Source organism: Pteropus medius, unplaced genomic scaffold (genome assembly GCF_902729225.1).
Source record: "Pteropus medius unplaced genomic scaffold, Ma_sr-lr_union100, whole genome shotgun sequence".
NCBI classification, from domain to species: domain Eukaryota; kingdom Metazoa; phylum Chordata; class Mammalia; order Chiroptera; family Pteropodidae; genus Pteropus; species Pteropus medius.
The window spans coordinates 7,991,071-8,015,527 of record NW_024342467.1 but is presented as its reverse complement, the minus strand read 5'-3'; the positions used below and the strand labels follow the sequence as shown (position 1 = coordinate 8,015,527).

General features: G+C 34.3%; 1 protein-coding gene across 23 annotated transcripts in view; it reads right to left on the bottom strand.

Annotated features, from left to right (window-relative positions):
* Nucleotides 1-24,457, bottom strand: part of HDAC9 (histone deacetylase 9) — an 829,181-nt gene that overhangs the window by 239,812 nt on the left and 564,912 nt on the right. For all 23 annotated transcript variants that reach the window (XM_039862468.1, XM_039862469.1, XM_039862470.1 and 20 more), the window contains 2 exons: nucleotides 12,671-12,848; nucleotides 5,208-5,341 (listed from right to left, as the gene is read on the bottom strand). In XM_039862468.1, coding sequence (XP_039718402.1) covers nucleotides 5,208-5,341; nucleotides 12,671-12,848 — 312 coding nt within the window. The remainder of the gene's footprint in view (nucleotides 1-5,207; nucleotides 5,342-12,670; nucleotides 12,849-24,457) is intronic.

Sequence of the window (24,457 nt, the reverse complement as noted above, 5' to 3'; positions counted from 1 at the left end):
ATGATATTGGCATGAAGGACTACTGAGCACCTCAATTTTTTAAAAACAGTGCCATGTCATGCCAAAAGAAGTTAACCTGTATAACCACTGTAATTTCATATAAGGAGGGCTAATGTTTTCTCTGGCTGTTAACCAGGACTAGTAAGCACAGTCAATTTACATTATAGTTTACAAACTAAAAGCAACTTGTTTACTAAAACAACCTACACATTTTGCCTACTCTCAACCAAAGAAAGTGCTATGTTCCAAGTAAACTCATTAGCCATCTAATTTCATACAATATTAGAGCTGGGAGAGATTCTAGCAAACATCTTGCCCAACACCCTCATCTTACACGTGGGAAAACCAAAGATCAGTAAGGTTAAATGCTTTGACAAAAGTACACAGATAATTAATGACAGGACTAAGGTCAAATCTAATGTTGAACAATAACCTTTGAAGAATCCATTCTGATTAATTTTCTATACTGTTGAATGAAATGACACACCACGTAAGTTTGATTTGTGGATTAGTCTATTGTTTTGAAACCACTGAGCACTTTTAATGTTTTCAAATTGCCATCTTTTCTATATCATTGTTTAACTGCAAAATTGACTACTTTATTGGTTGAGGAAAGCTGACTCTCCTCTGTATGCCAGCAGAATTGAGACTTTTTACATTCTGTCCCAGTGAAACGGTATCCAAATAGACAAAGAAACATAAATAATGACAGAAGGAGGGCAAGATCTTCAACACAAGATCTGGGATACTGCCGCCTTTGCTTCCTGATATATATCTCTTCCTCTATCTCTTGCTCAAAGGGCTCCTCTGATACTGTTAAACACTATGCAGACTGCTGACCACGTATAAATATAAATTTATTTTCTCATTTTATTTCTTTCCCCAGCTCAAGCAATAGGTCATTAAAAACGTTGCAATATAAAAGTAGTGACTCAAAACCCTTTGGGCGTTTGCAGTTATATATGTATTTATGTGATAATTCGATTGTTTGCTGATCCCACCAGGTGGTAACCTCCTTGAAGGCAGGGGATGCAGCTTTTCAGTATTATGTCCATAGCTCCTAACACAAAAGCCTGGAAAACTCAGATTCTTGATAAATACCATTGAATGGATGTATTATGTTTTCCAGGTGTGATGCCCAGATCAGCAGTATTAGGACTGTCGAGACAACATTAGCAATACAAATTCTTAGACCCCATTCCAATAGGACCCCACTCCTATTGAATCTAAAATTCTGGGGTTGGTGCCCAGCAATGTGCATTTTAACATCTCCCCAGATGGTTCTGATATATGCTAACATTTGAGTACCACTATTATCAATAAATTAATGCCACTTATCTAGACAGGTTTCTGCTTGCTGGCCAGGTATATGTTCCCAGAGCTCTGTCGACTCCCCTGGAAACAGGTTGATCACTAACTATGGGTAGCTACACAGACCTGGCAGGAAAATAATGTTTAAAGATGGCAAATTGCTGGATATTGAGACCCAGCTTGTATGTGTTATATCCTATTCAATTATTTCCTTTTCCATAAAATCTAATAAAACAATTTAGTTGAGATGTATTTCTCACAACCAAGCAGTCCACACTGCTCAAGAGAGAGTGATAACCTAGACATCAGGGCTGATACTCAAATCCCTGGAGTCCCAGACACACAGGTTTTACCTTCTCAGGAACGGTTGCTATAGATATAACCAAGGAATAGACCTGGACTTTAACTTCCTGAGAGTCAGAACTAGATCATTCAGAAAGGCAAGCCTGGTTCTCCTTAAGTCCTTGGGCCACCATGGTAAATATTCATTCACATCAGAGCTGGAACCTAACTTCTTTTGAACTGAAAAAGTCAAGTTCGGTAGGAAGACATTATCATTGGCCTTGATCCTTTTAGAAGGCTCATAAACACTAACCAGGAAGCCCATTAGCATAGGAATCATCTTGCCTTTTCAACCAGACAATGCATCCCCATGTACCTGACCACTTGCCATTTACCTGTGCTTTTCTCCTGGCTATTCAGCAACTGATTGTAATGTTTGGGTGAATTGTTGAAAGGTTTGTTCTATGTCTGGATTTGTCTGTTTCTTCTCATAACACTGAAATTTTCAAAATACTTTTGCTTGAGATAGAAAGGTTTGCATCCTTCTAGGAGGGTTTAAAAATATATCAATAAATGTGTATATTAAACTTAACAAGTCAAATCAAAAACTTTAAAAGAAAATTCACAATGAACATGTATCAAATTGTTTCAATTGTATTTACTGGAGAGGGTACTGGCTAAGAAAATAGATTCTACTATTTCTGTGTGGGCTTAAACCGTTTTGTAATCATCTCTGCTGGTCCCCTCTCTTCTGGTAGAAACCATCAAGAAGAGAAAATAAGTCATGTTTCTTTTGCTTCCATGTTTTAAATCTTTTGTGTTTTATATATAACCCGAAAGCCTTTACAAAATGATAACATTTGTTTAGTTAATGATCATTTTCAAAAATTCCACAAGGAATATTCCTAAAATTATTCACATGGAGGCAAAGTGATATTAAATTCCTAGTTTTCTTAAAATTGTTTTTTAATGGTTTTACAAGTTCTCTTTCATATTTTGAATTAGGTCAGCATAAAGTCATAGATATTTGGTAATACAGGAGCAAATATACACATATGGGCAACAATTACATCACTTAAGAAAGCAAACATCTCGTGAACTCCTCCCAAACTATGTTAAGAAAAAACGTGCTCTGTTTGCATTATTGTGAAATTTTGGATTAGACATTTGTGCTTGGTCTTCATTACGAGGAAATTTGCTGATTTGGGCTTTCAAGTGCATTATTTGTTAATTGTGTGATTGTTTGACAAAGAGACTCTTAGTTAGCTTACCAGTCTAGGGCTAGACTCACTCATTCTTGTCAATCCCACAGTGCTTCTGACATTTCACCTGGGTCTGCTAGCATATCAATAACGTGTTGTATAAATTAACTATTATGGTTTCAAACAATACACAACTAAAATAATGTGATGTATGAAGAACTGAAAAAAAAAGACTGATCACAAAGGGATGATAAATTTTAAGACCAACGTTCTTAAAATTATATTACATTCCATTTATTTCTGCATTTTGCTTCTTTCATAAACAGCATTTCTTCAGGTAATAGCTTTAACGTATGCCACAATCTAACAATGCACTCGAAGTAATCAGCCACTACTAATTTGGAGTGGGTGGGGTAAAGCACCAGAAAATAATAAAGACCTAAAAGTAAAAAAAAAAAAATGTAAACAGAAATGTCTCAGCTGGCAAAAACACAGAAAGATTGCCAAGCTGGAAAAAGTGTATAGTAGATGGATGTTCGCATCATTAAATGTCCATTAAGACCAGTCCACCAAAAAGAAGTCCCCTTACTGGTTTATGTACTCTACATGGGATTGTGTAGACAATGGAGTGGTTTGGCCTCCTAAATGCATTATCAAAACCATGAAAACCTTAAAGATAACTCTAAAATTTACCAAAAAGCATGAAAGTCTCCTGCCATATAACATGGACCAGCAAAAGATGAATAATAGACTTTTATTTAGGAGAGAATCAGGGAAATAAATCAAGTGCAAATTCCTTCACTTTGGAGATTCTAGGTAAAGAATACATTTAGTCGAAAGAAGAACTTTAAATATTAAAAACATTTGATAATTCTGTTATAAACATATAACGAAACTTTTGAAACTAAATCTGTACACACTAGTCTGGTGTATTCATTCACGATCTCAACTGTTGAATAACTCGCAGACGTTATCTATGTTTTGATGTAAAGAAAATAACCATTTAGTTCATATTATTCATCTTCAAAAGAGAAAATCAATAAATAATTTATCCTTTGAAATGAATAAACTGAATGAATGACTGCAGCTTCGAAAGTCCATAATTTTTACTACTTTTCAGAAAAAAAGGATCAGATTGATGTGACTCACGCTATCGAATATAGGCAAGTACACTTGACTCTAAGTGTCATTCTGAATGCTTTGGATTTCTATTTCAAATGAAATATTTTACAGGTTCACTTTAAACTAAATTGGCTTTGAATAGGAATTTTCTTAACTACATTTTGGGCTGCCAAAAATAAATTAACTCAAAAGTAGGCACAAAATATTGCTGCTTTTTTTTTTTAATCAAAGTATAGTGAATTTAATAGGGTCTCAATATATCAGTTTCCTCATGACATAACTATACTCAAAATATTATCCATTTAATTTCTTCCCAAACTGGTAAAAACTACATTGGATTCCCTTCACTGATCTACAAATGACAACAGAACCAAATAGCAACATGATAAATTGTCAAACTGTCTTGAGGGACCATATTTGTCTTGCGAAATCTCATAATTCTAGAATAAGTTTGGAACATAATAATATAGATACAGGAAAAAATATTTTTGATCAATATATGTTATAGTAATATGAGAAAATATATGGGGAATATTTTTCTTTGTTAAAAATGTTTTGGACTCAAATATAGAATGTTATGGGATTTTAGGTAATAATAAACATTTATAGCAACCAAATCAAACAGCTACTGGCTGTTATACATTTTTCAAATTTGAAAATGGGAGCCTTTTAAAACTGTGATCATTTTTACCCTCAACCTTTGAAAGTCTAAATAGATTTTTCTAAATGAAAAATTAAACTCATTAGGAATTTACAGAAATGAGTCTAAAGAATTATTGATAAAAGTATTCAGACCTCTATAATAAAAATATAAAAACATCAGCCACTTCATAAGAAGGAGTGACTATTCTTGGTAAGAGAAGAGTTATTTTTTAAATCTATTGATTTCCATGAGATAAAACTGGCATATATCTGAGTTCAGAGAATAATTTACAACAAGGAATAACAATTATTTAGTACTTAACATTTTGTGAAGTTTCTCAGGCAATTAACTCCATAAATGATACCTATTTAGAAACAAGAATCCTAGCATGTGTACTAAAAAATGCTGCAATGGGACACACACATCAGGCAGCTGCTTAGTCCATTAACACTGACTGAGTACCTACTGTGTGCCTAACCCAGAGTCAGATCAAAAGTTCTGTGCTACTAGTGCTTATGATGGATGGTTCATCAATCATGGTGTTTGTGCTACAGAGTTAACGTTTTTCTACGACTACTCAAATGAATCCTGGCCTCTTAACATGATTTATTTAAGTAAGTAAAAGAGTGTGGCCAATTCAGGATTACCTCACATTTATTTAGCAACCCGGTTTCTTGCAGCCGTGACCAGATGCTCTGTATTCGTCCAGCATGCTCAGGGTGGGTGGTGGAATTGCCACAAATGCACTGGTGTTTCAGCATCAGAGGGTCATAGGCAATTCCTTCAGGACAAAGAAAACAGCACAAGACTGAGAAATGATACAAGTTAGATGACAATATGATTACTCAAAAAAAGGCATTCTTTTCTAAATAAATTTACAAATAGAGAAAGAATACATATCCACAAACTCCTAGGGGCATATAAGAGCTATTTTAGTACTGTATATCTGGATATATATGCAAAAAGAGTCAACCTATGGATTAATCAGTACTCAGACCCTGTCTTAGTAAATCTGTAAAGTGTATGAAGACGGTAATCTTAAGAAACTTTATATTTTAAAAAACCTGTAATTTTACCAGTATCTTAAATCGTGATAAAGTATTTTTAGACAGATAATTCAATTCAGTAGAGGTTAAATTTTATCACTGAAGCCACAAAATGAGCTGACTTTTTAAATTGTGAATTTATTTCGTAAGTAATTCTAGCCTCACTGTAGATCAGGATTACATCTTTGTAATAAACTGGAAGATTTTCTGTTTGCCTGTTCTGCTTAGCAATATCTTCAAAGTTGTGCAGAAAGAGTTTTGTCTTTGCTTACTGTGCTCTTCTCATAATTTATACCAAATTGCAAGCAATATGGATACTGCAGATCTTATAATATTGTGGGGCATTTGAAGTGTTTCTTTAAAAAAGTCAATTGCAATACCTTTAGTAAAAATTATAGATACTTAACTCTGCTTTTAAATTATGAGTTAACATATTTCATATTTGTTAGACCCTATGATGGGAAAGATTTTATGAAAATTTGATAAAATGAACTACTAAGAATATATAAAATAGAATTTACAGATCTATGAAAGCAAATTACATAATAATGAAAACTCTCTTTAATTTTGAAAAGATTTCCACCCTTAATGCAATTCCTTGGTAGTGGGGAAACATGTTATTGACAAAATTGCCTGACTTAAGAAATTATTTAGCCAATATTCTAATAAATTACCATCAAAATATATTCTCTGGGGACATGGAATGAGGACAGAAGAATCCATGGTAAGAAATTAAAAAGCAAAAATAAGTATCTATTCAAGAACAGATAAGTACCGGCTATTTTTCTTCTAAAATAAGTTCAATTAGTTAATGCATTTTATTCTCCCTATGACATAGAGTACCACGTTAGAAGAATGTTACTCAAGAGGGGGAAATATCTGCCCCTGAGTTTACTAAAATCACACTGAAGAATGACATATATATATATTGAAACCATGTAGTAAAAATTGTGTCTAAAAATATTATAATTTTGCTAGTCTAAATACAGGGGTCCCCAACACCCAGGCCGTGGATCGGTAGCAGTCCATGGTCTCTTAGGAACTGGGCTGCACAGCAGGAAGTGAGTGGTTGGCAAGCAAGTGAAGTTTCATCTATATCTGCAGCCGCTCCCCAGAGCTAGCATCCCCACCTCAGCTCTGCCTCAGATCATCAGGCATTAGATTCTCATAGGAGCGCTGGTCCTTACTGCCAAAAAGGTTGGGGACCACAGCAAATAATACCCATTCTTAAGACTAAAAAGGCTTCAAAATCCATTCTGAGAACCCCTGACTCTCACACTTTCATCCTCAGTGCTAAGCTCTCTTCTGAGCAGTACATATATGCACACTTGTCTATTCAATCGCCCATTCAAAATCTCCAATTGGATGTCTCATCGCTTTCATAAAGTGAAATGTCTCAGATTTGACTTCAGGATCTTAAACTGCACACAGTGCTCCTCATTTCAGTAAAGAACATCATGGTCCACTACTGCTCACATGAGAAATTTCAGTGTCCTCTTGACACTCCCTGTCCAATGAACCAACAAGCAGTGTCTATTTTTCCCTCCAAAACATATCTTGAATTACTTCTGATCTCCAGAGCCAAAACCATACACAATCCAAGGTACAATTATCTTCACTCTGGACTCCTGAGATAGCCTTTTAACTGGTTACCTGACTTTCGCTCTATTCCATTTGCCACAGGACAGTAGCTACTTTTGCTTAAATCTTTTGATGACTTCACTGACGAGATTAAGTTTTCTCAAACTCAGCATATATAGGCCCCTCCACTTCTCTCCAGCTTCATTTCATACACCTCTCTCTCGATCTCCATTTCTCTCACAAAAGCCTACCTTCCATTCCACTAAAGCATCAAAATCATACTGGCCTTGGGATCTTCACGCATGCTGTTCCATCTATGCTAAAGTTTCTTCCTTCCAGTCTTCATTTGGCTAATTCCTAGTCATGCTTCAAGGTTGTTTTAATGTCACTTCCTCAACAAAGGATTCCTTGAGATCTCTACATTAGGTGTCCTGCTACATGCTCTCATCACATCTCCTACATGTTCTTCAGAGCATTTATCACGAATATGCAATTGTTGTATAATCTTGTTAACTGTATATTTCTTCGCTATCTGGTAAGATCTATGAAAGCACAGACTTGAGTTGCACTGCTTACTTCTGAACTCTTAGTGTCTGTCATACTTGGAATATAGCAGGTCTTCAAAAGTATTTTTAATAAATAAATGGAAAACATAAATGAATAGCTGTAAGAACTAGATCAGGTATCTCTCTTATCAAGCCTTCCTTGATGAACCTAACTGGTATATCCTTGGACTCCTCAAGTTTTTGTAGCCTTACTTCTTTAGTGTACTACCTTTTATTTTCTATGTCTTATCCACCTATTGGCAAGTACCTCTAATACAAGCATTTATTTTACTCAGTTGTACACTTCTACATGGCATTTTGCACAAAAAGGAGATGAATAACTATTTTAAAACAAATCAAAATGAAGACATGAAGGAAGGCAGAAAGGAAAGCTGGCAGGCTTAAAAAGTAACATTTAAAATACAAAGATGTGTAGGACATGTCTTCGCAATTCAGATATATCAAGAATTTGAGTTACTATTACATAACAGAAACTGTTTAACATATTTTCAACCAATTTCATAAAAATAAAAGATATATTAATGATAATACAGAAACTAAAAGTATAGTATGTTCTTTATTTTGAAAACATATACTTCAATAATAGAGATTCTAATCAAGTTGCTTTAATTTTTTCACTGTTTCATCTAACTTCACCTCCATAGTAATTATTTTTCTTTTAACAACATTTTTTTTTATAAACTACTGCCAAAAAAAATTATGAAACAAGTTATGGTAGCTGGAAGTTATTGCCAAGTATCTGGAGATTATAATACAAAGTCCAGGAGCTCCAGGAAAGACATTTGAATTTAAGGGGAAATAAATAAAGTCTGGAACCCTAAACCCCTACTTACTCATCTTAATGATGTAGCAATGAGGTGTTAACAGGTAGACTGCAAGGTGAGACTTTAACCTCATCTTTCATCTCCATTCCTTTCCTCTTTCTTTTTTTCTTTTTCTTTCCTTTTTTTCCCCCAGAAACAAAGACTTACAAGGTACAAAACAATCCTGCTCTTCTCTTTGGGATTCATATGGAATTCTACTTTTCTTTGACCCTTTCTGCCCCACTGGTTACTACTTGCAACATAAACCAACAAGTCAATCTCTCTTTTGATCAATGGGATACGAGTTAAAATTAGGATTTGAAAAAATACACGAGAGTCTTAATATAAAGTCTTTACCTGCATTTTAAATCCTGGTAGTTTATTTTTTACCAAAGGAAAAAAACCCTCAAAAATTTTTGCTACATTTTTTTAGACTAGCCTAGACCTTGTGCTTTCTCTGGCTTTCAGTTTCATTAAATGAGATAAATATAAGAAACATCTAAATTATTTTTAATGGCTGTTTTTGTTTGAGCACTATGATTCTACTTTGCATTAGACTCTGACTAAAGAGACAATGTTATAAAGAATTTACTCGCAGATTACATAAGGTAACCCAGTGATGGGAGAAAGAAGGTCTTAAAATGTACTGAGTGATAGAGAAGATAAAGCCAGTTAAATGTATTTGCCATTAAATTCTTGTTTCAATGAATCCCGTTTGGTATAAACAAACCCAATTATATCATCTATTGTCAATGTCTGGTTGTAAGGTCATAGCCAAGCCTCATCTCTGTTAGTAATAACTGAGTAGAAGAGATGACTGAGCTAAAATACACTTCCCTTCTCTTAGTTAGCAGAATACATATACATACCATGCCTTGGCTTTAAATATAATGAAAAAAGCAGTTCTTAAATGGAATATTATTACTCAAATTCTAATATAACATAAAATCCATATGAATATGTGGCAACCTGACTCTACAACATGTATTCTTCATTGTCACTAAAGTAGCTTCATGATCATATGCTCTTCTTGTCCATCCTAGAAATAGCTTCATCCAGGCTCTCTGTAGGGCTGCCAGGTGGTAGCTACATCTCAGTCTCTGTTTCTCGGTCCAATAAAGTCTTCACAGGAAATGGACCGAAGACTTCCTCTTTCAACAGCTAACTGAACTCAGACAACATCTTCTTCTTGGAACATTGCTTTGTTCTTCACAAAAATGGGGCGGTGTGGCTACTCCAGGTGGATGCTGAGAATCCACATGGAGGGTGAAGGTTTGAATGGTGTGCCTTGAAAATTATGTGTTTAAAATTAAATAACTTTTCAGTTGTGCCAAAAAAGTATAGCTCTTACAGAATGGATTTAAGCAGATTGCCTACCTTTACCACATATTTGTTTTCTCTTCCTTATTTTTAATGGAACTTTTAAGTGTGTCAGATTGTATGACTTTCTTTTGGGAAAAACTTACATATTTCCAAAGAACATATTTGAATGCCACTTGTGATTTTTTAAATGTATCTACAACAAGTTGACATTAAAGAGTTTAAGAGAAAGGCGTTTAATGCTTAAAAATATTTGTTTTCAAATATACTACAAATGAAACCCTTAAGAGTTCACCTACCTCTAAAATCAAAATCATTAGAAATACTAAAATGAATTTTGAGGTCATAGGGATTATGAGTATGTAGGTTACAGGGGAAATTTAAGCTTGGAGTTAAGCCAGAACAATATGTGGAGGAGTAGAGTGAAAACCGTGCATTTCATTTCCTTTGGATTTGGAAAAGCACTAAATGAAAGTTACCAAGCAAATAAATGTTCTTAATCCCATAACAGCAGAGGGGCTTTTAGCTGATATATAAATTACATACTTTGCATATTTTTTTTAAAAAGTTATTAAGCCTTTTTAAGGATTCAAATGTTAGGATGCAACATTTTTAAGGTCAAATAAGACAATAAGCAGGTTTTTCTCTATTAAAGTACATAAACTTGAAATCATTTATTCTTTAACCAGAAGAATTAAAAAGTACCTTTTACTTCCAGTGTTTTTAGATTTGAACTAGTAAGTTCATAAGTGTTTGTGACTATATGTACATATATTACATATATACTACACAATATTATTATTTATTGGTTCAGCTAAAACATATTAAATACCTATTAAGAATAAAACTCAGTGCTTTTAAAATATAAACTTATATAATCTCTCATATAGACAAGAAATGTGCCTCATTGAATCCATGAAATATGAAAAAAATCTCAAGTTCATTTCCCTGTTTATGTTTGAAGTGTAAACTCTGATAAATACTAGGATGCTGACATTACGAGAAGGAAACTAATCATCTGAAATGACCAGTCTTTAGGTTAAATGATCAGGGTATGTTTATGGCATGTTTATAATACCCTTTCACTTGGATTCTTCTAAGGCCTCCAAACCCTATCCATTAGGCAACACTGTTTCTCGAACTTGTAGGATCACTCTAATATTCAGAGATCTGGCTTCATTTATACTGAAAGAACATATAAAAGTAGAGGAAATCAAGACATGTCAGGAAAAGGCCGCTCCCCTTAACTAAGAAAATAAACTCTATCAGTAGGGTTATAGTTGCAGACAGCAGCATACATGAGAATAGGACCACAAAACTTTATAGTTAAGCTCACTTTTAAGTTAAGGAAATGATTTTGAGTGAAAAATTGGCATTATGATAGGATGGTTGTGACTCTGCGCTCTCTGACAGGTTATGGCTGAATAAAAACCACTTTCAGGAAAAATAATTGAAAAATATATAATTCTTAAAGGCTATGCTCTGACTACCTACAAAAAGCATTTCTCTACATCATGTATCTGGCTTTGAGCAAAAGATTCTCTGAAGCCCAGGGATAGAACCAGGCATGGCTGATCCAAGCGGCTTCTGCTGACACTGGGCTGCCGTCCTGCATCGTCTGGGATACTAGGGCAAGTTTGCTTTGCTCCAAGAAATAGAGGGATCAGAGGCAGTGGCTAATGTGGTAAAATAAATCTATCCAAATATACCCAGCCTGTAGCTCCTAGTATGGAATGTTGGCTTGTGGTATAACACATATAAGAAAGAAGTCGCTCCTATGCAGACTTTTTAAAGACGACTGTCAAAGTTAAATAACTCAACCATTTCATTCATTGATTTTTTTAAAAAAATAAAAGATGATATCAAGGCTTGGGAATGTGATTTCAGAAATAATATTTTAACTTTTCCAAGCACAAAGGGTTGCATGAGGTCATGGAAGCCACAAAAACAAACTGAATCCTGAAAAATGATTCAAAAATAAATCAGATAACCTATGAGAGCCTTTGGGGGGAAGGTACTTATGAATTCTCTTCTTGCTTCATCCAAGTTATGAGTCCCTTAGGGCTGCAATATCTCACAGTTTGAGAGCATGGAACAAGAACAGGGTCCAACAGATAGAAACAAATATTTACAACGCAGTTCCTTTGTAGAGGGAATAGCACCCCTTTTTGTGTGTGTTCCAGACTTCACCTTCCTCTGACCTTGGAATTATCTGGTCTGTTTCCCTCTGTAGTCAGGTTCTGAAATATCAAACACAGATGTAGGCAAAGGAATAGGATGGCCAAATAGCCCACCCAGGGGTGCCATAATAAATGTAGCATTAATCTAGGTTTGCTTGGCACCATTGACTTTCATAGTCATTTGTATGGGAAATAAGAAGAAAACAGTAAAACAAATCAAGAATAACAAATTGGGGGAAAGACACTCTGCAGATTCAAATAATACTAAGCATCATAAATTTCCTAGTGGCCAGGACTACTAGAAAGAAGAGATTGAGGAACACTACTAAAGAATGTTGTAGGGATTTTTTGTTTCCAAAAGGGACCAATGCACCTGTTGATATGTTTTCCAGGCCCTTAAATGATAACAATTTATGAGGTTATTAATACTAAGCCAAAGATTTATCAGATGTGCTGTTTGTCTTGTGGCCAATATAACCTCATAAAATTGAGGTTGCACTGGGTTAAAATGGAGCGTTCTGCTATTGGAGTTATTCAGAGCATTTAAATCGGTTAATCCTACGGGAATGGTCTATTTAGCCTGCCTATTAGGGAAAGTCTTTAGGGATTCCTACCAGTTGCAGAGCCAGGCTGGAGAGGCTGGTCCACTGCTAGGTGAGGTAAAATGGAGGCAGCAGGAGAGGAATGAGTCCTGGAGCCAAGATGATGTGTCTCTAATCCATCCATGCCAACCATAGCCAGCTGAGCTTGGCGCACCGAGAGCGCACATGTGTGCTGGGGTTCCAGGAAGGGCTGTTGCCAAGAAAAGAGCACAGTAGAAAGAAATGTGAGACAGGCATTGAGGGAGACACTGAGAGCAACATGTCAACAAATTAAGTTCATCAGGTCAGTGACATAATAAACGTTGTGAAGGAAAAAGAAAAAAAAAAAATAGAGAAGGGGAGAGAAAAAACAAGATCTAGTCAATAAATCCATTCAACAGATGTTTTCGCACGGACAGCCAGGGCCTGTCTGCCTGGCTGAGGAGGAGGTGATGGCAGGAGGCCTGTCAGTTTGAACTGATTGAAAGAAACAGACCTTTAACCTCGAGAGGAATATCGACTCAGACTCATTTCCTACCTTGATACCAACATTTTAAATATAGCCCCAGAATTGTTGCAACACAAGTGAGAGAATAATTCAACTGCTTTCAAACCGCCAATGAAGCTCAATTCTGAAAATTCTATCTAGATTTTAATTCAGTAATATTGTTAATGAAATTCATGGGATCCTAAAAATTAGCAATTAAAGGACAACATTTTGACATCTTTTAGTCTTCTTATAATGGTATAGGACAAAGAATTTCTCATAGGTTGTATGGCATAATCTCAATACCATAAAATTATTAGTTTCCTTTATAGAGTATTAAATATAACCTCAGCAATTTATCATTCTGCATACTTCTGAACTTACCATTTGCCACGTACTCAGGCTTTGAGCATTTGCTTTGATGAATAGATTAGGATGGTCTGGTCAAAATCTAGTTTTAGTCATAACAGTTTTAACACTTTTAGAAGATTCTAAGTCTCTTGTTTTCTTGATTGTCTCCATGTTTAATGGAGATATACCAGTAAGATTGACAGTCTCTCCTCTCCTGGATTTTACAATCAGAGGGAATGCAAATATATAATTATGACTTTGGGAGTTTTCTTTCCGGATAAGCTTTTTGCATATGATCTAAAACGCATGGGTAACTATACACTGAGTGACTGTAATATCCATCCCTGTCTTTTCCTTCTGTAATCTCCTATTTAACCTTCATCTAAACAATGCAAAAGGCCCCTAATGATCACCCTACTCCTAAAACCAACCCATCCTATTCCTTCCTCCAAGAATTCTCTTCCTAAAGCCCTCCTGTAAGAAAAAAAGTTGACATAAAAGTCTGAGAAGGTAAACCAAAGTTTGAAGAATCTCCTCAGAATGTCATCTGGTCTCTCCTTCACCTGAGACCAACCTGCAATCTTCAGCCTTAGATCTATTCCTTTCCTAAGTTCTAGCCAAATTCCTATCTACTGCATAATGAATATCATTCCAGGGCTGAATTATGACTTTCACAGGCCTGGTCACTTTTGCCTTTTTGGGCCCCTTCCTCTATTAAAAAAAAATATATAGATATAGATATAGATATAGATATAGATATAGATATAGATATAGATATAGATATAGATATAGATATATCTATATCTATATCTATATCTATATCTATATCTATATCTATATCTATATATAATTACATTTTATGCTTATATTGGCACACATTGAATTCATTATTCTAATATTTATTTTCTTTAGATCAAAAATTAAAACATTTTGTGGGCCCCTTAAAGTATTATAGGGTCTGGACACAGTGTTTACTGTGTCTAACGGTTATGTTGGCCCTGATCATTTGTGCTCCCACCAATCTACCTTTACTGTATCATCCCCTCTAGATGTGTCTATAAAGCTTCATATTCGGCACTCATACACATGCTCAAAGGTCCACTTCAAACTTTACATAGAACATTTTATGAGGTCTCACATTAAAATTGTTTTCACTTTCCAATTAAATTTCTGTCACACTTTGTTTTTCTTTTCCGTCATCGTCTTTTCTACATTAAATTTATTGCATGAAATAAATACTTATTGAGCTCATACTCTATACAAGATATTTTGTTGGTGTGTTGAGCCTTTTTTATATTTATTGTCTAATGAAAAGACAAATGAAAAGACAAATAATTCTCAGTACAATGTAATTATAAATACAGTGAATGCTGTATAGGAATAATGCAGAATGCAATGAAAAAAACATAAAGAAGAACCTGATATATAGAGTTTGAAGGAACTTCCATCCTAAAAAGCGATGTTTAATTTGAGATGTGAAAGACAAATTTAATTAGCCAGGGGATGAGTGCAGGAAAGCTCTAGATACAATTTACATATGTGTGTATTTGTGTGTGTGTAAAATTATCTATGCATAATATGAGAGCTTTTAAAAACAGGACTCTAACTCATCTGTGAACTTATTTTCTGCTGCATTTTATATCTTTTCATATGCTTGCTCAAAACTAAATAATTATTTGTGCATTAAGAATATTCAACAGATATTTGAAAACTAAAAGCCATTGTTTTCAATAACAGTCATGTTTTAGATGCCTGAGGCTACTAAATGTTTGCTTTCTCAATGAAGACCTCAACACAGCAAGAGCTTCACATAAATAACACCAACATCTTCCTTCTTTTTTAATTATGTGTATTTATTGCTTTACTTGGGCTTCAAGGAACCCTTTGAGATAACGCAATAATTTTCTAATTGATAAGCATGATACAAATGTTACATTTTAATACAGAACTTCACAACCAAGCAAGCAAAATCCTACTTATCCAATCTCTACTATTAGGAATATGGCAAGAGACAAATAACTGCTCGTTCAATAACAGTTATTTATTCATCACATGTAAGTATCTAACTATTATCTATTGTATATGCACAAAGAAACAGATCCTATGCTGGTTTTATAGATTAAAAAAAATGAATTAACATGGCTCCTGATCTTGTGGGTTGACAACCAAAATTCAATACTTTATCTTTAGTTAGTAAGTTTCATAAGAGTATGAGCTTTGCTCATTGACTCATATTTTCCCATGCAGTCTTTCACACATGGATATTAATAAATATATGTTGAATAAATAAATGAGTAGAAAGGAGATACACAGTCATCCTTAAGATCTCATTACAAGGATAAGATAAAACAAGAACGCTTACTATAAGCAATCATAATATAAAAGGACCAAGGAATGCCTAGTGAAAAATATAAGAAAATTGAAATCAAATAAAAAAATTATCAAAGGACAATACTCTGAAATTAGTGTTACAACCAAGAGGTAATGAAGAAAATGAGTGACGTGAGGATTATTTTTCCCTTGTACTTTTATGTGGTTTTCAAATTTTCTGTGTATCACCTATATTAAAACTTTTTTAAAAAATGGTAAATGTTATTTAAATAAATAGCTGAACACTTCAAAATACTTCATTAGGACAGACTCATAATCATTGGACCTAACAGCAGACATAAGTCAAATATTTTTAACGTTTTGCTAAAAAAAAAAGTCTATAGTAGAGAGAAGAGTTTATTCACTTTCAAAAGAGTTGATTACAATTATACACTTTTAAAAAGTAAGTATGGCTTTTAACGTATATGGCCAATCTTGACAATCCAGTAAGATACACATATTATGGTGCATATTAGTCACCAAAGAGTCACAAAATGGTAGGCCACTTTTATTTCAGATGGATATTACTCCTCACCAATAAAAAGCATTCTTCTTGAGATTTGAAATTGAGATAATATTTTTCTGTTGTAGCTGGAATTGAAGCGTTTCACCAAACCATTTTTTTCTATTAGTAATTTTAATGAGAGATAACTGTCCATGGTTATTTTCCATATTTCTAAGTACAAAAGTACATGTTTCTCTTTTGCACTGTCAGAAAAATAAAATTACAAACAATTCACAACGTATTGTTAAAAATTAGATGGATACCCAAATTAACCTTTCATCTACTGAGTACCAATGGGAAATGTGTTATCTTATTAAGTAAATAATAAACACACCCTTCCCCCCCAAAAAAACATTTTTTGATCTAAATTTCTTTTAAATATACTATATTGAGTCTGTTTCTTATGTATACATTAGTCTCTCTTTCTTTCTTTCTTTCTTTCTTTCTTTCTTTCTTTCTTTCTTTCTTTCTTTCTTTCTTTCTTTCTTTCTTTCTTTCTTTTCCAGGTTATTTAACAGGGAACTTTGTTTTGATTGGTTACTGTGCCAGGCTGTCATTCAGGTAAATTCTCTCAGGTTACTGAGATGACAATCTTTTCTTCTATGAAATGGTCTAAGACTACTATGCTGAATACCATCTGGCCCCTCTCAAAGATAAAAAACTGCAAATTACTTTCACAGAAGAGTTACTTCAATAATGCCTAGTATCAATGTGGATCAATGTGGATGGGGACCAGACTTACGTCACGGGGAGTAGGCGCTGCATCTATTCGGAAAGTGGGTAGGAATAAGCCTTGAAGTTCTCTGTGTGACAAGCACAACACTCTTGCATAGAGTAAAATATTTATTTGGGAGTGTCATGCTAATAGAGATTATGAAGTGATAAAGCTTCTGGGCTAAGGAGACGTCAAGGTTCTACATTTTTGTAATAGCGGTCACTTTTGGTTTTGTTTCTGTTTGGTTCTGTTTAGCTTTCGTGTTGCCGCTGTTTTGGGACCCATTTTATGGCTTCTGCATCTTCACTTTGTTCTATGGTTACATGTGCTTCTAGACATGTGGTGGTTACTCATTGTGTACTGTAATCAATATCATCATGCAATTTCAGCGAGATCAAATACAGAAATCAATTATATTGTTTAATCTTTGAAATAATCAGAATTATTTGAAGTACTTTAATAAAGGATATGAGCCAAAAGTAATAGAAAAAAAGGTCATAAAAAATAATTAGAAAAAAATTCTATTTCAAAAGCAATTTCTTTAAAGTATCTGTTCCTCCTTTTTGGCGTTATGAGCAAATTGAATTTTCATTTTGGTTTGCAGTGCTTTGAATTTCAAAAGTCTTGCTTTTATAGAAAATTAGAATCATAAATATGCCTAAGGTTATCTTGTAAGATGCCAAGGGCCAGGGAGAATTTCATGTTCTAAAGCCTTTGTATTTTTCAGGATGGGTGTAGAAATATTGGTTAATTTTCGACTTTTTAAAGATAAACATGCATGTTAATCATTTAAAATTAACTCTTAAATAAACAGAAATTTTGTGTATAACTTTAAAGGAGACAAAATATTTTGAAAGTGGAGTAAAACCAAGAAGCAATCTATCTAAAAGTAAATGGAGAAAAAAATAAGCATTTCCTGAAAAAGCTGAATATAATTCACAAAATAAGATGCTAGAAACAAATCTCTATATATCACTAAACATGGTTGACATAAATGTACTCAACCATTTCAAAAATGGAGACAATAAAATTGAATCTAAAAAATAGAAACTCTATATTTTTTGGCAGAACAAAATGAAATTAAAAAGTTCTATGAAGATATATAAGGAAAATACTAATAAAAACAAAACAAAGCCTCATGCAGCCTTGTTAAAACAGATGAAATAAACTTTAGGTGAAAATATTAGAGACCATATATAAGGACACATATAAAATAATACAAAAGTTCAATTAATAAAAATAAAAAAAAAGGTTTTTTCCTACACCTAATAACATGGCTCTGAATGTAAAAACCATAAATTGGCAGAACTATAAAGAAAAGCTGAAAAATCTACATCACAGAAGGGAGTTACAAACAAAGGTATAACAAAATGATTGAGGTTACAGACAATTTGATAATACAATTCACTAGCTTTGAGATATTTTGACTTTTGCAGCCAATAAACATATATTTCAAGCACACATGTACCAATTACAAAATTGACCTACACAATAAAGCAAGTGTCAAAAAACTTTAGAAAATTAGTATTTGCAATGGAATATTATTCAGTTTAAGAAAGAAAGAAATTCTGACTTGTGCTATAACATGGATGAACCTTGAAGACATTATGCTAAGTGAGATAAACCAGTCATAAAGAACAAATACTGTGTGATTCCACTTATATGACATACCTAGAGTGGTTAAATTCATAGAGACAGAAAGTAGGATGGTGGCTGCCAGGGGCTGAGAAGATGGCAAAATGGAGGGTACTGTTAAATAGGTATAGAAATTCAATTTGGGAAGATGAAAAAATTCTGCAGATGGATGGTGGCGACGTTACATAACAATGTGAATATACTTAATGCCAATGAACTGTACACTCAAAAATGGTTAAAACGGTAAATTTTTGTTATAGATACTTCAATAAAAAAGAGAAATTAATATTATCCAGATCATATACTTTGACTACATTACAGACAGAAATGTAAAGTAGATGAAAAGATACACTATATTCTGTGATAGAAAGAATATCATACAGATAACAGTTCTCGAATTAATGTATAATTTCTGGAATATTTCAGCTGATTATAAATTTTGTATAGGAGGGTAAAGACAGAGGATAGCCAAAAGAATTTTGAAAATAAAGAATAAGTTGGAAAGATAGGCCCAACCTGGTATCTACCTATACTAAAAGCTAAACTATTTAAGAAAATAGAGTATTATATAAGAATCGATTAAAAAAAATAGAGAGCCCAGAAAGAGACCCATGAGTATATGGAAACTTGATATATAACAGAGATGACCTACAGATTAGCAGGCAAAGAAGGAGTGTCAATAAATGATGCTGGGAAAACTGGTTATCCATAAGGAGAACGATGAATTTAGATACCCGCCTAATACTACCTGCAAAAATATACTGAAAGTCGATTAAAAACTTAAATGTAAAATGTACAATTCTAAAACTTTTAGGAAAAAATGTGAAGAATATCATTCTAAATTTTGGAAAAGAAAATAATTCAAATAATTATATTTATTGTAAGCCAGAAAATATAAGCTAGAAATTGTGGGTAAATATTTGCCAAACATAATGGCAATGTTTAATGTCTACAATACACACAGCTTCTAGAATTAAATAGGAACAGAAAAATGCACAAAACGTACAAACAGAAAATTCTCAGACAATGAAATATTTCAGTAAGTCAACAAATGTATGAATAGAAACAACCTCACCGGTAATCAAGAAAATACAAATTAAAACCAACACAAGATGCCATTTTATACTCATCAGAGTGGTCAGAAATGTAGACTCATAATAGCAAGCATTAGTGAATATATAAAGAGAAACTCTTATAAGACCCTTAAAGACTGCTTATAAGACAATAAATTGTTATATCCACTTTAAAGAACAACCCACTAATATTTAGTAAAAGTGTAGACGTTAAACCTAGAGTAAAAATGGTAAGCAAAAAAAGCAATCAAAAGAATGTACACGAAGATAATTATTTAAGTTTAAAAATATGCAAGTAAATATCATATATTGTTTAGATGTATATGCTAATGAAATAAAAATATAAAGAATAACGAAAAAGTAAATTCAGAAAAGAAGGCATGGGAAGAAGACAAATAAGAGATAGCTATATAAAATCTTCAATTGTATACATTTTATTTCTTAAGCTGGATGTTAAGGATGTTAATTAATAATCTTTATTATTTTCTCTCTATATAAATACATTTAAAATAAATGTTTAATAAATTGTCACATGCAAAACACCAATATCATTAAACATACAAATGGTTTTATTGAAAACACTAAATTTTTGTAGGAAAAAAAAGATTCACTGGAAAATACAAAAAAAAATAAGTGAAAGAAAAAAGAAATCTGGCAAAAGTAAAAGTTGCTGAGAAAATAAAATAAGTATGAAGATGTATTTCTTTAACTAACTTTAAGTATGCTAATTTACTTTTAGGTCACATATTCATAAGATCCATTAATTTGTACTAACTTTCACTGATGGATAAATTAATAAAATAATATGTACAATTAAGTATATTTTGTCTTTAGAATTTCAACATATTTTCATTTAATTCATCTCAATGAGAAAACAATGATACTGAAGAGACTGAGAAATTAGTGCAGCCAGGTGTAAACTGGAAACTTAAAATGATTTGGAATAGAAGAAAAAGATTAAAATGTGCAAACTTTAAGAAAATATCTAAAGAAACAAAGACATTTAACAGCAACTATTGCTAAATGCTGATAATATGATTGATTGTTATTTTCTTATTTTGGCTGACCTGTATTTTCCAAATTGCCTAATAAACATGCATTTTCGTTTTGTTTTAAAAGCTATTTTGGAATGTTATACTTTCTTATCAATTTTCAGTGGTTAAATATGCTAAGGTGGTGTGTTTATGTGTGTTATATTTATAATAAGCATGGATATTAATTCAGACTCAAAGAGACTACTAGATGCCAGTTACCTGTGAATAGAAACCCTGACTACACTGTTACATTCCCAGTCCCAAACCTAGAGCCTGGAACAGAGCAAGGGCTCTCTAAATACTGAATTTACAATGCATTTATCATAGAAATATAACTGCTTCTAGTCTAAGATTGGGGGGTAAGGGATATCTAATTATTAAATAATTATATGACTGAGCTGGTAAATCTATGTAATTTATATTTCTTATTTTTCTTCTTCACACAGTGTCAGAAAACCTTCTGGTAAACCCATCAACAACTCTAGGTCACTATATCTCTAGTATTTTGTTTTTGCTCACCGTTGTACTAGGATAATCATTTTATCCTGTAAGAACCATAGTTAGAACTGGGTGATCAAGATGACATTTCAGAGAAAGTCTACTCCCCTGGAGATGTTTTTGGGTGTGTGCAAGTGATTCACTATTTCCTGGGAGTCTGAAGGAGGGAGACACTCATTGATAACATTTGGCTAAAAACTGTTATAGTGCAGAAAACAACAAAATATGGTATGTGAGAACAGTAGTCTCCAAAGTGAGGAGTACACACCAATCTGGTGAGGCGCAGAGGACGGCAGAGTTCTACTCATATTAATTTTTTAAAAAAATATGTAAGAAAGCAAATAAACTATATTAATGTTTGATATATAGATAGACACTAGCGACATTAGCATTTACACCTAGTCCCTGCATTAAGGGTCTGAGAGCACCAACTGTGAGATATCTTAAGGTAGGAAGGGGAGTCCAGTTTCTACCCTTAATAGACAGCTACAGTAATCAAAACAGAGTGGGCCTGGCATAAGTACAGACATAGATATAAATTGAAATAAATTGAGAATCCAGAAATAAACCCTTACACTATGGTCAACTGACTTTCACCAAGAGTACCAAGACAATTCAATGGGAGAAAGAATAGTTTTTCAACAAATGGAGCTAGAACAACTACATATCCACATGCAAATGAATGAAAATGAACCCCCTCCTCACACCATACACAAAATTTAACACCAAATGGATTATAGAACTAAATGTAAAAACTAAAACTATAAAATTCTTAGAAGAAATATAGGAGCAAATATATTTTGATACAAGACAAAGAAAAAGTGACCAAAAAATCTCAGATAAATTAGATATAATCAGAGTTTAAAACTTTTGTGTTTCAAAGGACACCGTCAAGTAAATAAAGATAACTCAGAAATCAGAGAAAATATTTGCAAACCATATATCTGCTAAGAGACTTATCAGTACCCTGAATATATAAAGAATTCTTATTCCTCAGTAATCAAAAGACAACCTGATTTAAAAATGAGCGACATTTCTGAATAAACACTTCTCTAAAATGGATATACTAATGACCAATAATCACATGAAAAGATACTCAATATCATTAAATATCACCACTTTGCAAGTCAAAACCACAATCTGTAACTTTTTGATTATAAAATCAAAAAGAGATAACACCAAGTGTTGAAGAGGATGTGGAGGAACTGGAACTTTGTAGGTAAGAAGGTAAAATGATGCAGCCACATTGGAAAACAGTTAAGTAGCTCCTCAAAAAGTTCAATATAGAGGTACTATATGCCCGGCCATTTTAATAATATGTATATAAGTAAAAAATAAATAAAAAATATGTCCCACAAAAACTTATATGTGAATTTTCATAGCAACATTATTCATAATAGCCCAAAGTAGAAACAACCCAAATGTCCATCAACTGAAAGATAAATAAAATGTGATATATCTACATAATAGGATATTACCCAGATTTTAAAAAGTTTTTGTTTTACTTTGCTCATTCATAAATACACAATTTTATTTGCTATTCTCAGGGGAAACAAGCATTAAATTGTAAACTGACAAAAATATAGATATCGAAAAAAAGTGTAAAAGTCAAAATATCGCCTTAGAACAAATTTTAATGAATTAAGTCTTAATATCTCTAAATTAAAAAAAAAACCCGACACACCTATCTATTATGCCAAGGTCACAAATGCACAAATCAAAAACGCTAATAGGCCAGCAGATGCCCACAGGGCACATCCCAAGGCCAACAATGGATGTCCTCTTCCCAGGGGTCCCTTGGAACTAACCATGCCCTATAGAAAGGCTGTTGTAAACTCTTAAAGCCAAATATTTAATAACATACCGCCATCTCGACAAAATGAAGGAGATAAATCTTAGGTGCTGGAGACTTGGTTAATCAGGTTACTAGCAAAGGAAAAGAGGGCACAGGCAGAAGCTTCCAGAAGCAAATGGAACTACATATGTTAGAACCTCTGACAAACCTGTCTGCAGCCCCCATGGTCAGTGTGCACAGCACCCCGGAAGCCAGAGGTCAAGAAGGAAAGAGTTGCAAGTCCCAGCCAGGTCCCCCAGGCCCTGGCAGTCCTCAAGATCAGCTCAGACAGGTCTGCTGTCCTCAAAGAATGCGGACCCCAGTTTCTAAAAGCATTCTAGTTGCTCCATTGTCCTGTCAGGTGCGCAGAGCCCAAGCTGGTTGTGTGAAGTCTCGAACCTCCCAGAAATATTAGAGAACTGCACAGCTATACAAAGAACATGAGAGAGCCTGTGAGAAAGAGGAGTCGTTTGCAATGTGCTGTGAACACTCCGTCTTCAATATGACCCGATGTTTCGGCTCTAGAAGCCAGGTGGGCAGGCCTTCTGCTGTGACCTCGAACCCAAGTGAGGCAAAGCAAAGGCACTGACCACAGCAGCTCTGCCACAAGCCCGTGGGTGGGCTGAGAGGCAAAACTTCGACTTCACGTAATTTAATAGATCAATCTAAAATGTAGCAACACTTTTGGGTATCTCTAAAAAGTAAAATCATTGGGTAGTCTATCCACACTGGGAAAGAAAAGACATAAAGGCCTCTCAACTAGAAACTAAGAAACTAAGAAGCCTGTTCCCTGCCTGGCTTTGGAGCAGATGCCCAGGATGCAGTGAGCGTGCGGAGGCCCAGAGAAGGGGGCAAACGTTCACACCTGGGAGGCAGCGACTTCTTGACCCGCGGACCAGGACAGGTGCACCCGCGGATGACCTTCAGGCATGCAGACCCCGGGGCCACGGTGCTGCAGCCACTTCCGACAGCGAGGCCGGGGCTTCATTACAGACTGTCTACATAGCACCGTGAACGCTGTTCATTAGTTATCTTAATGTCTGCCTCAGACCCCCCCGGGACTGCCCAAGGCCAGCTGCCTCCCCCGCGATGGGGACGCGGCCTCACACAGTTGGTCCCCTCTCTTCCCACCATGCACCTCAGAGGCAGAAAAGGATTCATACCCAGCTCTCTGGAGAAACTGGGAAAAGCAGGTTTCTTCTCAAGGCCAAACTTCCTCAATATGGCGGTTCGTTGCATCGTGGGAAAAGGTAAAATGTTTCTTCAGCTGCCGGCACTGCGTCTCACACCCTTGAATCCCCTGTTCTTGCAAAATCAC